Genomic DNA, 13,718 nt, shown 5'->3' with positions numbered 1-13,718 from the left:
TTTCTTTTAACCAGCGCTCCTTGCAAACCGCAACACTCTACGTCCGCTACAAACCTACTAAACACTGGAATGACAATAGAGGCCATGGCCTCAGTTAGGTCTACTACAGCATAAGCTAGCCCATGATTCAGCTAACCTTCGTCGCATTGCAGTAGCGATGAATGGCTGTAGCTGCAATTTGATTTTGCTACGATTGATATTCATGAAATTTTTTTGACCAGTCTCTTGTCTGGAGTGGGCGGTTTTGTTGATCAAGGAATAAACTGGAGTATCGTACGCAAAGTATGTGCATTGTGCATCCAAGCATCAGGCTAATCATGATTTATTAAGCACCCATTGCAATAACACAATAAACTGCGACTACAGATGCAACGCAACAGGTTAGCCGACAGAAAGTAGCGAAGGCACATGTGAGCTTAGTCTTCGAATCAGCTGCTCACACCAGCTCTTAAATTTTATTCTACTCAATGGTTTGATTGCTTTGAACTGTTGCTATTAAAAACAAACCAAATGTTTTGTTGAAACAACTTTTCAACAGTAAGTTTTCAGTAACAGTAAGTTCAGTAACAGTAAGTTCAACAGTAACAACAACTTTTCAACGTAAGCCACTAAGCGCCTGTGTTATTATATCAATGTGCGTAGGCTATAGTCTATAGCGTTGTTTTGACCATTTTACGACAGGTACTATTTCCGTTGACATGGCAGGGTGCTGCTAACCTCAGGTCCTATTCTATTGCATCTTTAACTCTCGGTTTTGCAGCATGCGTCCGACAGTCATTTGGAAAGCGACGAACGACAACTAGCAAGCAAATCATTAAATTGATATTTATTTTCAGGTCATGATATCTCTTTCTAATAGGTAACAATTACGCGTAGAATTACAAAAAAGGTAGGCATTTGATGATGAGGCAATATGTAAAAGACGATCTCATCACTTGGAATAATCGTAGAAACCACATCCGGACTTCCGTCCAAGTTTTCCTTCTGCGACCAGTTTGTTTAGAAGCGGGCTAGGGTTAAATAGCGGATTGTTTGGTTCAAGTTCTGCCCAACCTAAAAACAATATGGACGTGTTCAGAAAATAAAGTAAGCCAAAAAGAGTTGATTTCGTTTCCTTTATTGTCATTAACGTGTTCGAGAATAATTAAATAAGCTAACTAGCCCATTGTACCTAAATCAAAGATAAACAGTAAACACACTTTAAAGAACTGCAACTGTGGTCATACGCAGGGCTGTGCAGTCGGAGTTGGTGGAATTTCGGCGTGTCCGGAGTCGGAGTCGTTAATAAAACGGCCGACTTTGACTTAATAAAGAAACGATGAACAATAAAATTTTTGTTTGCAATACAATTTTTTAAAATATTGTTTCTTGCTTTCCGGATTGCGATCCCAACTTTTACCAGAAAATAGAAGTGTTGGTTCTTGTCAGTTTTGTGAAAATTGCCGTTTCAAATTTGATTGCAAATTTAGCGAAATTAATTTTTAAAAAAATGAAAAAGAACAAAAATTCAAAAAAATCTGGCAACCCTCTGAAACCGAAATCGGCAAGTATAAACTGAGGAATCGGAGTCGTATATTTTTCCCACGACTTTACAGCCCTAGTCATGTGTGCTTTTTATTTTATATTTTGTCATTGCGCATTGATCACGTTACCCATGGCTGTTCCATTAAAAGCTTGATAAAAATATTTATTGAAATAAAAGTACATCCAAGGAAGAAATTTTTTTACACATATAAAGAAAAATACAAAGAAAAGTATAAACAAAATGTACTCTTATTTTTCAATATATCTTCCATTTGCCTTCATCAAACACCTTAGTCTGGTGTACACTTGACTGCATGAGGCACGCAGCCACCAGTTCTTTGGACAGGCGAAAAGTTATTCACTGTCCAGGCTGTGCATAATCATCAGAATGACCGTATGCTTAAAAAGGACGGTATGACTAGCCGAAAACGTTCGCTTATTGTTTTTTGTCTTTATAATGTTAAACGTAGTGTTATTGCTGAGTTATGTCTGTTTATGGATAATTGAGAGTTGCACAATATTTTAAGCATTTGCAGTAAAGTTACTTATTTTTGTAGAATATAACCAGAGATGGGCGTGATCTTGATCTTGAAGATCACTTTTTTTTTGGTGATCTTGATCTAAGATCACTTTTTTTTGAGTGATCTTGATCTTGAAGAACAATAAGATCAAGATCACTTTAAAATTGAAGTTTACTTACTAGATAGAGTCATTTTTTTAGAACTCGTACTGTACAAAGTAGTTAGTGGCAACTACTAACATTAAGTCACTGTTAATATGATATGTGTCCAACAAAAGACGATTTAAAGTCTCCATCTAATCTGGTCAGTGTTGCCATTTCAAAATTGAAAAAGTTTTCTGTGTTGGTCATAATAAAGAAGTCAACTTCCGTGTACTTTATGTTGACGTAAAATAAAAAATGATTTAACTTTGTTCACAATTTCCATGTGTGAATTTTAAAGAAATGTTTTCTTTCTTTGACCCAATTTTAGATATTTCAAAAGTCTAGAATGGCGGTGTTAAAAAATCTGGACTCTAGCCGACTTTGGTCATGTAAAGTGGTTTATTGCAGCAAATCAACCAGACCAAGACTTGTTTACGGTCTGAGTATGGAGCGGTTTGTCTGACCGCAAACCTCTGAACTTTTTTGATAGCAGACAACAGTATCAAGGTTGCCAGATGGGTAAATGGTGCAATAAACATTGACATAATACAGTGAAAGTTAAAACTACTTAGTAACACGAATAAAAACTCCCACATGAACCAAACTAAAATTTGGTAAAAAATGATGCAGTTCAAAGTTTATTTTTATTTATTTATTATAACTAAAAAGTATAAAACTAATTGCAAATTTTGCGACTTTTTCAGAACTACTATAATTAACCTCGGCCTTGGGTGTGACGTTGCGATTCTAGGCAAACTACGTCAACAATTGATAGGTTTAATAGCAACAGTCACTAACTTATTACAATTCTTAGGCCAGCGATCGAGTAGTTAAAAGTAAAAGTTAGCAATACCAACTATAAAGTTAGCAATACCAACAATACCAACCCAGGTTGCTTATAGTAATTATTTTTTGCAACATCATTGATCAAAAACTTCATTATTTTTCAAGTACACAAAAAGTGATCTTGAAAGTGATCTTGATCTTCAAGATCACGATCTTGATCTTCAAGATCACATAGTTTGGTGATCTTGATCTTCAAGATCACCTATTCTTGGTGATCTTGATCTTGATCTTCAAGATCACCAATACTGGTGATCTTGCCCATCTCTGAATATAACGAGTGTCAATAAACTTATATTTTGTGAATTTTTAAAGCTGTTAAAAAGGTATTGAGAGTTAGATATGATTTGTAAAAACCAAACAAAAATTAGTTAACAATTAACACAGTAGGGTACTCTAATGTACAGACAAAGCAAATAGATCCAATTCACGATGTAAAACATGGCTGCAAAAAGCTATTTTAACGCATGTTGGGTGAGAAGTCTTCGCTTGGGTCAGAACAATGATTTGAAATTCATTTTCATGAAACAATAATTTTGTCACTTGCAAATTGAGTGATGTGATCACTGGCTTCAAAATACCGATATTTGTACACCGAAGGAAAAGCCGCTCTAAAACATTAGAAATAAGTCTGTAGTTTTGAGTAGCTTACATCGTGAGGTGAAAAAGCAGGCTATAGAAATCGAAGCATATTGTGTTTGCAACATTCACAAATTTTATAAGTCTTTTTATAGATCATACTTGTGATTTGTAACAGCGGTGGGCGACATCATGAACACTTGTGCAAAGAACCTAGTCTGTGTGGTAAGACCTCTAGCCGGAAGTATTTAATTTTTTAACAATATAGTGTTTACGTTTAGTTTTTTCTTGTAAAATCTTGAAAAAAGAATTAACTAAACAAATGCCCAATACAATCGCAAACGCATCCATGGCAACTTTTGCTACGCCTACGTGTAACCCGCAAGTCCGGATAAAATTTTCTGGTACAGCGCAACAACGTTAACCCAATAACTTCGATAAAGCTTGAGCCTACCTTCGATTATATACATCGATGTGTCCAAGCCGACATAATCTAGCAGTTCAAACGGACCCATTGGGTGGCCTGCACCGAGCTTCATGGCTGTATCAATATCTTCTTTTGTTCCATGACCTCTTTCGTGTAATCTGACTGCTTCCAATAAATAAGGAACTAACAAGCGATTAACCAAGAATCCAGGAGTGTCCTTTAATCAAATATTTGCCAATATTAACAAAGACATAAGCAAACTGAAAAGTCGTTTGCAGGGTGCAATGATGGCGTTATTCCACAGCTCTTTTGAGTTACTTTACCTCTGAAGAACTATTTATTAAATTACAATGAACAAATAGCACAAGTCAGCGCCCAAGCAAAATCAATATCGAAAATAACTTTCGAAGCGCCGAAAGTATTAAGTAGGTTATATATCAATACTTTCGGCGCTTCGAAAGAATACAATTGGAAGTACAAAACTACACGAAAGTTCTCGAAAGAAGCAAAGCCACAAATCCAACAAGTCTGTGTTGGTGTTCTTTACTTTGGTAAGAATGCTTGGAACTTAAATCAAGAACAATTGCGTATGGTGATATAACATACCTGGCAAGAAACCGTGGTTTTTCCTAATGCTTTACCCCAAGCTAAAAGCTTCTCAAAGGTGTCGTTACTTGTATCAGGAGTTTTCACAACTTCCACTAATTTCATCATCGGCACTGGGTTGAAGAAATGAACTCCACCGAATCTATCAAACACATAGCAAATTACCAGTAGAAATAAAAATAGTATTGTTGTGACAGAAAAGCCACCGTACAACACTCTTTAGTTTATCTTTCTACACACAAGTTTTAACTATTGGTGCATGACTACACGCGCTGTATAACTGAATATATAACTATTTAGTCATAACAGCTTATTGTGCTGTACTGTAATTGGACACAAACAATTATATCAAGATTCAAGAGGCTTAAAAATAAAGCGAACTAAAATATCTCGCGGCACCCCGGTGTAGAAGGTACCACGGTTGAAAATAACTGCAAAAAGGAAAATCAAAAACAATACCGGTAATAGCAGGGTTGTAGTGAGCAGCCACCCGGGTGGACTGAAAACCTGTTTTTTTTTTTTTTTTTAAACTACGTGGCTAGGTCTACAAAAGTAGTATTGCCAGACGAGGAAGTTTGCTCCAACGTGAGAAAACTTCAAAGCTGTTCAATAAAAAAAACTTATGGCATCACCTGTGACAGAACAAAGCTTTTTCTCAAAAACGTTATTTTCAAAAACTAATCAAATAAATATTGCAAAGCTTGGGTGTTCATAAGGATTGTAATCTTCTCTAGCATTGGTTTTGTTGCAACTATTGCAAGAAACTTAGAAGAAAAAAACTAATCAAATTCGTGTTACATTTAGCAGGCTGAGCAACCAGCAACTCACTGACTAGGAGCATAATTTTTCACATATGCATATTGCGTAAATAAAAGTCAACTCATTCTTAATTTTTCGTTTTTTTTACGTGATAAAACCCGTTTTTTTTTTTAATCAAAAAAGCCCGTTTTACCCATAAAAACCCGGGTGGGCTGGGTTGTATATAAATTATAAAAAAACGATTTTTTTATAGCCCTGGGACCTGGATAATAGTCAATAGCACAAAAAGCAATCCCCTTAAAAATATTATACGCAATTGTGCGTCAGGATTAGGTATGCAATCAATTCTAGTCAACAAACTTAACTACGGTGACGTTACTCCTTTTTACTTTAGTTGATCAGACAATAAAAAACACCTTTACATTAACACAACCGAAAATATTTTCATAGTTAACTTGCATAATAAATGTAATAGGAACAAATAAACATAGAAACCTATTTCATTAGATTGCATCTGCTGAATAGTATAAAAACACAAAATTGTCTGACTGTATTAAGCTGATATATCTTACGGTTGTAACAGTGCATAGTATAAATATTAAAGAATACAAATAAAATAGCTAATTACACATATATTTTAGTGCTCACCTATCTAGTCGATTGGTCGCGCTGGCTATTTCTTTTATTGGAAGCGATGATGTATTTGATGCAAATATTGTAGATCTACACGGCAGAATGTCATTTAGTTTTTAATAAAAATATTTCCGGTTTACCAAATATAGTCAAGTGGGGTAAAAAAAATAGCGGGGTTATTGGGGTAAAAAAAACACTTACCATCTCACATCTAAAATGAGTAGATATTCACTCAACTTTTTAGTGTCTGTTTAAGTGGTCTCTGGTGATTACTTTGAGGGGTAGAGGAAAAAGATTGGATTTGACAAAGAAGAGATATATTAAATAGAGTAAATATGGCCAGCGAAGGGTGCAAAAAAAGGTTCGGAGGAGTTTATTAAAGGTTTTTGCTAAATTTTAGTGATAGGTAGTATGAATGTTTTAATGTTATATTGTGAATACTATGTTGTGATGCTACTAGATGCAACACAGACTGGAGCCTCCAAATGTTTGTGTAAATTATTATTGAGGTGTTTTTTTTACCACAATAAAATTCGTTGATTTGGGGTAAAAAAAAACAGTGCATTTTATGGAATGTTTTGGCTTTGTATTGGTGTTATGTCAATTGCCAAGCAGCATATCAACAAAAAATACAAAAACAAACTTCTGGATGCATCAGTGCCAATGTATGCATGTGTTGTGCACAATCAATTGATGTTTGTTGGAATTGGGGGTCCGAGGTTAAGGTTAGTGTTGCGGGTTAGTCGATCAATAGTGCAGATTGAGAGTACAGAGTGATCCATCGATCGATAGTGCACAACACATACATACACAAGCTGTTGTTTTATTTCCTGTCTGTTGTTTTTTAGGTATATGTTTATGCACAAACTGCTGGTTGATTTTTTAGGATTCATGATCCGCGAAATTTAATCGCCCACTCGCATGTTCAAACTAGAGCTGCAGATAAAATTCAGAATGGCGTGCATAAGTATACTAGACACAATTTTTTGTCTTGCTGCTATTTTTATTACAGAAATGAGACTTTGCGATTTCACAATGTGTATTTTAATAAAAAGTGCATACAAAAATTGTGGGCAAAATCGTTTACATCATCATCAAGACCCATCCGGTCGGTTTCGACTGGGTTCAGCATCTCTTACAGTCCTTGATATATGAGTTACACAAAGCTTCTTTCCTCTGGTGGAGAATCATTTACACCAGGGCTTCCCAAAGTGGGGGTCGCGACCCCTTAAGGGGTCGCGTAACGAACTTCGAGGGTCGCAAAAAGTATACAAATTTTACACAAAGCACTGCATATTAACACTTAGGTCTATGTGCAAGCAGTGGCGTAGGAGCATATACTGCCGCTTCTAGCTTTTGTTGAAAATGCCGCCCTAAGTAGACTGCAGCAAATTTTGAAATATTTTCATGTTCAAGCAATCTTTTTAAAAAAAATAATTACAAATAATGTACCGCGTCTCAGAAGTTCTATATTGCTTGAGAAAGAAGCCTCACTGCCTCAGCGTTAAGGCCAAAAATAAAAGACAAAAAAGGGACAACAAATGTAGGCTATTAGGCAAATGTAAGATCAAAAGCTGCCTCAAAATTGAACTTTTCGAGCTTTCGCCGAAGCAAAATCAGCGATAATATCTTCAAAATCAAGTTTTTGAACGTAGTCTCTTTCTATAGAAAGAATCGATAGAGCCGATAGCCGATTATCATTCCGGTACACGACAACTGGGCGAGACAAAGTGGGCGACGAGTCAAGTGGGCGGCGAGCCAAGTGGGCGACGGACCAAGTGGGCGACGAGCCAAGTGGGTGACGGCTAAAGTGGGCGACGGAAGCGAAAGTTTAGCCGTTCGGAAAAAATATGACTTTTAATTTTTACTTTAAAATACAATGGTTGATTTGTAGAAGGGAAGCAATGAGAGTTCTCACGATGAGTTTCACGAAGCATTAGAAGCAACATTTTCATTATTTTTTGTGTAATAGCGCTTTGCATTGTGACTTTGCATAAAAATTTAAAGTCATATTTTTTCCGAACGGCTAAACTTTCGCTTCCGTCGCCCACTTTGGCCGTCGCCCACTTGGCTCGTCGCCCACTTGGCTCGTCGCCCACTTGGCTCGTCGCCCACTTGGTCCGTCGCCCACTTGGCTCGTCGCCCACTTGGCTCGTCGCCCACTTGACTCGTCGCCCACTTGACTCGTCGCCCACCTGGTCCGTCGCCCACTTGTCTCGTCGCCCACCTGGTCTCGCCCAAGTGAGTATCGCCCACTTTGTCTCACCCAGTTGTCGTGTACCGTCATCAGTCATGGTAGAACGTAAATACGACCGTATCATTTTGAGCTTTGAGAAACTCTTCTCACAGCTCGCAATTGAAACACCAATGGTAAGATAAAGTTTCAGACACAAGCATAAATATGGTGTCGAATCAAGTAGGTGTGATTTAGTATCCACTGTAAAACATCAAACGCTGTTGCATTACGATCAAACGTGGTTTTAATGCTAACTCCAAAAAGTCCACCTCGTCGTCAAAAGTGTGTTTGGTAAACCTAGTTTCAGCTTCAAGTTTAAATCTGTCCAAAGCTTGAAACATGCATCGTCTTACTTCTCCAACAACACTAAGGGCAGCATCTTCTGCGTGTTCGCCAGGCACTCTCTTTTTTCTGCAAACTTGCCGCCCCCTTGCAGCCTGCCGCCTCTGGCGCAGAGCCAGAACCGTCAAGTGGCTGCTACGCCACTGTGTGCAAGATGCTGTGAAAGTTAACTTCATTAAAAGTCGTGCACTCAATAGGCTACCTGCAGCCTATTTTGTAAATTTATGTAGTGAAATATAGCATAGGAGTTTAAAACCCTCTTTGCTCCATTGTAAACGTGGATTTCAAAACCAAGTCAACGCTTTAAAAAGTTATTAGTGTTAAAAAATCAATTCGTGATTTTTCCAACGGAAAAAAAAGTTTAGACTTTGTGCGCCGTTTATGTAAAGACGTTTTTGGAAAGGCTTTTCAAATTATGCTATTTGTCAGGTTTGCTTGAAAAAGGGGTACGAATTTAATTTGTCCTTCCAACGAGAAAAAATCTATGTTTTTACATTGAAATCTAAAGTTGGAGCGTTCATCAAAAAATTAAACATCTAGAAACAAAAGATTGAAAATGATTCATTTGAAGTATTCTCATTTAGGCCTACTGAAAAGTTTTTGGCTAACAATGGCGTGGAATCAAGCGTTATTAAGCCTCTATGGTTATCGACACTTGTTAAGACTGTTGAAAGAGTTTAAAAGGTATTTTCTTCTAGAATTGGACATTACCAATTTAGATTGGATCCAAACCCATTTGCAATGCAAAAACAAAGTAACAAGTATATACCCTTATTCAAATCGCAGGAAAAATTTGTAGATCTATTTTTGTCTCTAAGTTGTGGCTTGAATTTTCTGGAAACACTTTTTGGCTTAGCCTAATAATGTTAGAGCGGAATATTCACCATTGTATGACTTAGCAGTAACCGCACTCCTGCCGTTAATCTCCACGTATATGTGCGTGTCAGTGTTTTCAATGTTGATAAAATACCGTTGCAGCGGAAGTAACATTGAAACCGTGTTGAGACCAGCATTGACAAACATCGAGCAACGGCTTGACTTGCTTTGTAGCAGAGAGCAGTCGCACCCATCACACTGAATAAATACAGTTTATCCTTTTAACCGTAAAGGGTCGCGGAAAATTTTAAGAGATTAAAAGGGGTCGCAAACAAAAAAGTTTGGGAAGCCCTGATTTACACTACATATGAAATCAATAGCAAAACATATGAAATCAATATTATAATAATAAAGAAGAAGAAGCTGCTATACTAACAGGTGTTTTTTTACCCCAGAAAATTTTTTTTACCCCAAAGCTGGGGTAAAACAAAATTCAGGTATTTTGTGGATAATTTTCAAACCAGTTAATGGATTTAAAAAAATGCATTGGGGGATGATAGACATACATAGTCTGTATATTGTGACCAACTTTAGTGGTCATACTTGATAAGCTACAAAATCTAGGACAACCTTTCAGAAATTTTTTTTTTTTTACTCCACTTGACTATAGACTTATTGCAATATCTCTCTAGTCTAAATTGCCGTGGCACAAATAACGAGAGCTGGTTAAAGGATTTTTTAAACATTTAAAAAAAAAACATTTACCAAAAAGTTTTAACTGGCAAACAATTTGTTGTATTCTTGTCGTTGGAAGGAAATGTATGCCTTAAACATTATAAACAACATAAAAATTTGGATATTGTCTGAGATTCTAATGAATATATAAAATATAATACTACTCCAGTAAACTTTTTGAATGCGCATGCATAATTACGATGGTGCTGCTGAATCCAACGTCTTGAATAACTGCTGCTTGACTGCAAGGTTTTCAATGATGGCTTCAACAACGAGATCAGTATCTTGTGCAGATGAAGTGACATCAGTACTAGTTGATATTTTTTGCATTACTTCATGAATGAATGCTTTGCCTCCCTAGAAATAAAAACTAATTCACCACATTATACGGATCTAGTTAATAGTGGATTCAATTTCAATTTATAAGCTACCAAATTTTATAATTAAAATGGCAGTCAGAAATGTGTATTTGCAGTGAAAGCAACATCAAAACCTTCATAATCATGCAATTCATACATCATTGTTATGCAATTCGATTGGCACTTTATGGAAATGCTAAGGGCCTGTTCAAATATCACATGACATCATACTTTTCAATCCTCCATATGGCTGTATAGATCACGTTTTATTGACAATCAATACGAAAAAATCTAATGGTTTTAAGTTTTATGACATCCTCACTAGATGGTTCCATATGACATTTGAACAGCTCTAGAAGACAAAAATTCTTTTAAACATGCACAGATTGTCTTTTTTACAAAAATTTAATCCAACATTGTGGACTTCACTTGAAAGAGGAAATGCGAAAAATTTGGTAGGTTATAATGCAGTTAACGGATGCTCTAGTACTCTAGTCATTACGACAAAAAAATTTAGTAGATCAGAATTCGGAAATAATAAAGACAATTACTCACCTCTGGGTTTTCTGCAAATGTTTTTTTTGTGACTCGTTCTAAACTTTTTTGAATTATTACACGTGATTTTTGAAGTACAGATTCTTCCACATCAACAATTGTAACATTTTGACCGGCAACTGCGGCTACTTGAGCAATTCCTGAGCCCATTTGCCCTCCACCGATGACTGAAAAGGATGAGAATGAGCTACAGGCTATATTACTACATAAAACAACAATCTTATTCACACTTCTACACCATGTTCCACTTAACTTAGTATATTGTTGCATGACATTTCTTGTACAACAAAAACGATTGACTACTTGTAGAAAAAAGATTGTGACTTGTAGAAACAGTTAAAAGCCAACCTTCGAGTCGAAGATGGCTCACATAATGATAATACATTATGAACAAATAGTAAAATTCTTTTGATAGTAAAAATTTTATCAATAAATTTAGATTTGAATACATTAGTATGAACATGATGTGATTATACAGAATAGAAATGTATACTATGATACAACAGGTACCGTAGTTAAAATTATTTAATAATAATTAAAATGGCAAAAACTATTCAATACGGTACTGTAACCAATCGTGACCCGACAGTTTATCGAAAGACAATTTATCGAACGACAGTTCATCGAACGACAGTTTATCGAAAGACAGTTTATCGAACGACAATTCATCGAAACGACAGTTTATCGAAACGACAGTTCATCGAACGACAGTTTATCGAAACGACAGTTCATCGAACGACAATTCATCGAAGGGGCTAGAGGCTAGGAGTTAGGGGCTAGAGGTTAAGAGTTAAGGTTAGAATTAGGGGTTAGTGGTTGGGAGTTGGAGTTTAAGGGTTAGGGGGTTAAGGGGTAGGGTTAAGGTTAGGGGTTAGGAGTTAGTGGTTAGGAGTTGGGGGTTTAGGGTTAGTGGTTGGGGGTTAGGTTTTGGGGGTTAGGTTTTAGGGGTTAGGTTTTCGATTAACTGTTGTTCCAGGCCCCTAGCCAGCAGGGAGCCAGGGAGGCCTCGCCCCCCTTAAAAACAAATCCGCCCCCTCCTGGCAAAATCTAAACATTCAAGAGCAACAGCTACATTTATAATGATTTTGCCCATTTAAACTTTTTCGGCCCCCCCTTAAAAAAAGTTTGCCCCCCTTGCTCTGCGGTCTGGCTACGGCCCTGTGTCGTTCGATAAATTGTCGTTCGATAAACTGTCGTTTCGATAAACTGTCGTTTCGATAAACTGTCGTTCGATGAATTGTCGTTCGATAAACTGTTGTTTCGATAAACTGTCGTTCGATAAACTGTCGTTCGATGAACTGTCGTTCGATAAACTGTCGTAGTACCGTAACCAATAATATCACAATTCTTTAATTGCTATGAGATTTAAAAACAACTTTGATCTACTCTGTTCATTTGTTTTTATTACTGACCATTACAGTAATTTCATGTCCAACATAGCAAAGGTCAGAGCTGGTGTACATTACTGTACAAGTCTCCACTCTCCACCCTGGTAAAAAAATACCATAAGGTCATAGACAGGAATCGACCAAGACACATGGGTTGAAGTCATGGTATTTTACCAGGGCGGAGACTTGTACACCAGCTCCCAAATGTCTATAAAAAGGCGAAAGCAACACAACGCGAAAGTTAAAACATGCTTGAGACTGAAATAAATTATCAAATAAATTTGGCTACCACATTCATTATGCTGTATATTTAAAGCCACTTTGTTACCTGTAACTTTATTGATTTGATTGGCAGCAGTGGTTGTTAATCCACGCTTGACTATGTTAGAAAGAGAGGACAACATTGCAGCTTGCTTGTAATATAAATATCTACTTAGTAGGAATCTAAAAATAAAGCAGTGATAAGCAATGTAAACAACTTATCAGCTGAATACTGAAAAGTTTGGGTGTTTATCAGGACAATTACCGTTTCTAGCACTGGTTGCAACGTTTATCTGATGAAAGTGAAAGTAAAAACAACAGCAAACAGATTGATGTATGGCTTCACTGACATTTCGCGCACCATGACAATGCACATATTCAGAGCGAAATAATATATCATACAAAATTTAATTTACAAAGTTATATACTGCCATATTGCCAAAAGTTATATACTGCCATAGATGACTTACTAAGTAAGTCATCTATGATACTGCAGTGCGGTAGAAGGCAAGAAAAAATGAAACACATAACGTACTCAACTGAAACAATGGAAATATATTACGGAAAGTTTATAAATCTTTATTGGCTTGGTACACTACACAGGCTTCATGCCGATTTGAACAAGAAGCCATTTCATGAAGAAATTCAGCCGTTGCCACTAAAACCTCGAACCAATCAAAACATGTTATAAGAGGCTACGTACCGTCCAATTGTGACCTTTCGAGCACTCAGCCAGAGAGTTAATTCTTGTTTTGAGCTTTATTTGGTAGTTAACTAGTTATATACAGAAGAAAAAAGAGTAGCCTAATGGAAGGGGTGGTAATCAAACCCATGTCATGGAAATGACTACCGGTACTTTCTAGCCCTAACCCAGTGGTGCCTGGTGGGCAAACTACAGCCAGCCAATAGTTTTCATGCAGCCCACCAAGATCAAGCCATACTCATGTTATTTTGGGACAAAATGTTAGTAAATTTGAAACAAAAATTACCA

At 36.7% G+C, this 13,718-nt stretch overlaps 1 protein-coding gene across 1 annotated transcript; it reads right to left on the bottom strand.

Annotated features, from left to right (window-relative positions):
• Positions 1–312: 312 nt before the first annotated feature.
• On the bottom strand, positions 313–12,931 carry LOC145779355 (hydroxyacyl-coenzyme A dehydrogenase, mitochondrial-like). Its single transcript, XM_082590918.1, has 7 exons — positions 12,795–12,931; positions 11,079–11,245; positions 10,364–10,521; positions 6,051–6,125; positions 4,644–4,785; positions 4,065–4,254; positions 313–1,053 (listed from the first exon to the last, which is right to left on the bottom strand). The coding sequence occupies exons 1-7, from the start codon at positions 12,868–12,870 to the stop codon at positions 932–934; spliced, it is 930 nt and encodes a 309-aa protein (XP_082447044.1). The 5' UTR covers positions 12,871–12,931; the 3' UTR covers positions 313–931.
• Positions 12,932–13,718: the final 787 nt, after the last annotated feature.

Source organism: Aplidium turbinatum, chromosome 11 (assembly GCF_918807975.1).
Source record: "Aplidium turbinatum chromosome 11, kaAplTurb1.1, whole genome shotgun sequence".
NCBI lineage: Eukaryota > Metazoa > Chordata > Ascidiacea > Aplousobranchia > Polyclinidae > Aplidium > Aplidium turbinatum.
The sequence above is the reverse complement of the archived record's forward strand: the minus strand, read 5'-3'. Positions and strand labels throughout refer to the sequence as shown.

What these genes read in the sequence shown, in the direction of transcription:
- LOC145779355 (XM_082590918.1), bottom strand. Translation starts at nt 12,870, where the DNA reads ATGTTGTCCTCTCTTTCTAACATAGTCAAGCGTGGATTAACAACCACT. An exon ending in TTGGATTCAGCAGCACCATC is followed by an intron (nt 6,126 to 10,363) that starts GTAATTATGCAT and finishes TCTGCCGTGTAG; the next exon opens with ATCTACAATATTTGCATCAA. An exon ending in GCGACCAATCGACTAGATAG is followed by an intron (nt 4,786 to 6,050) that starts GTGAGCACTAAA and finishes TGTGTTTGATAG; the next exon opens with ATTCGGTGGAGTTCATTTCT.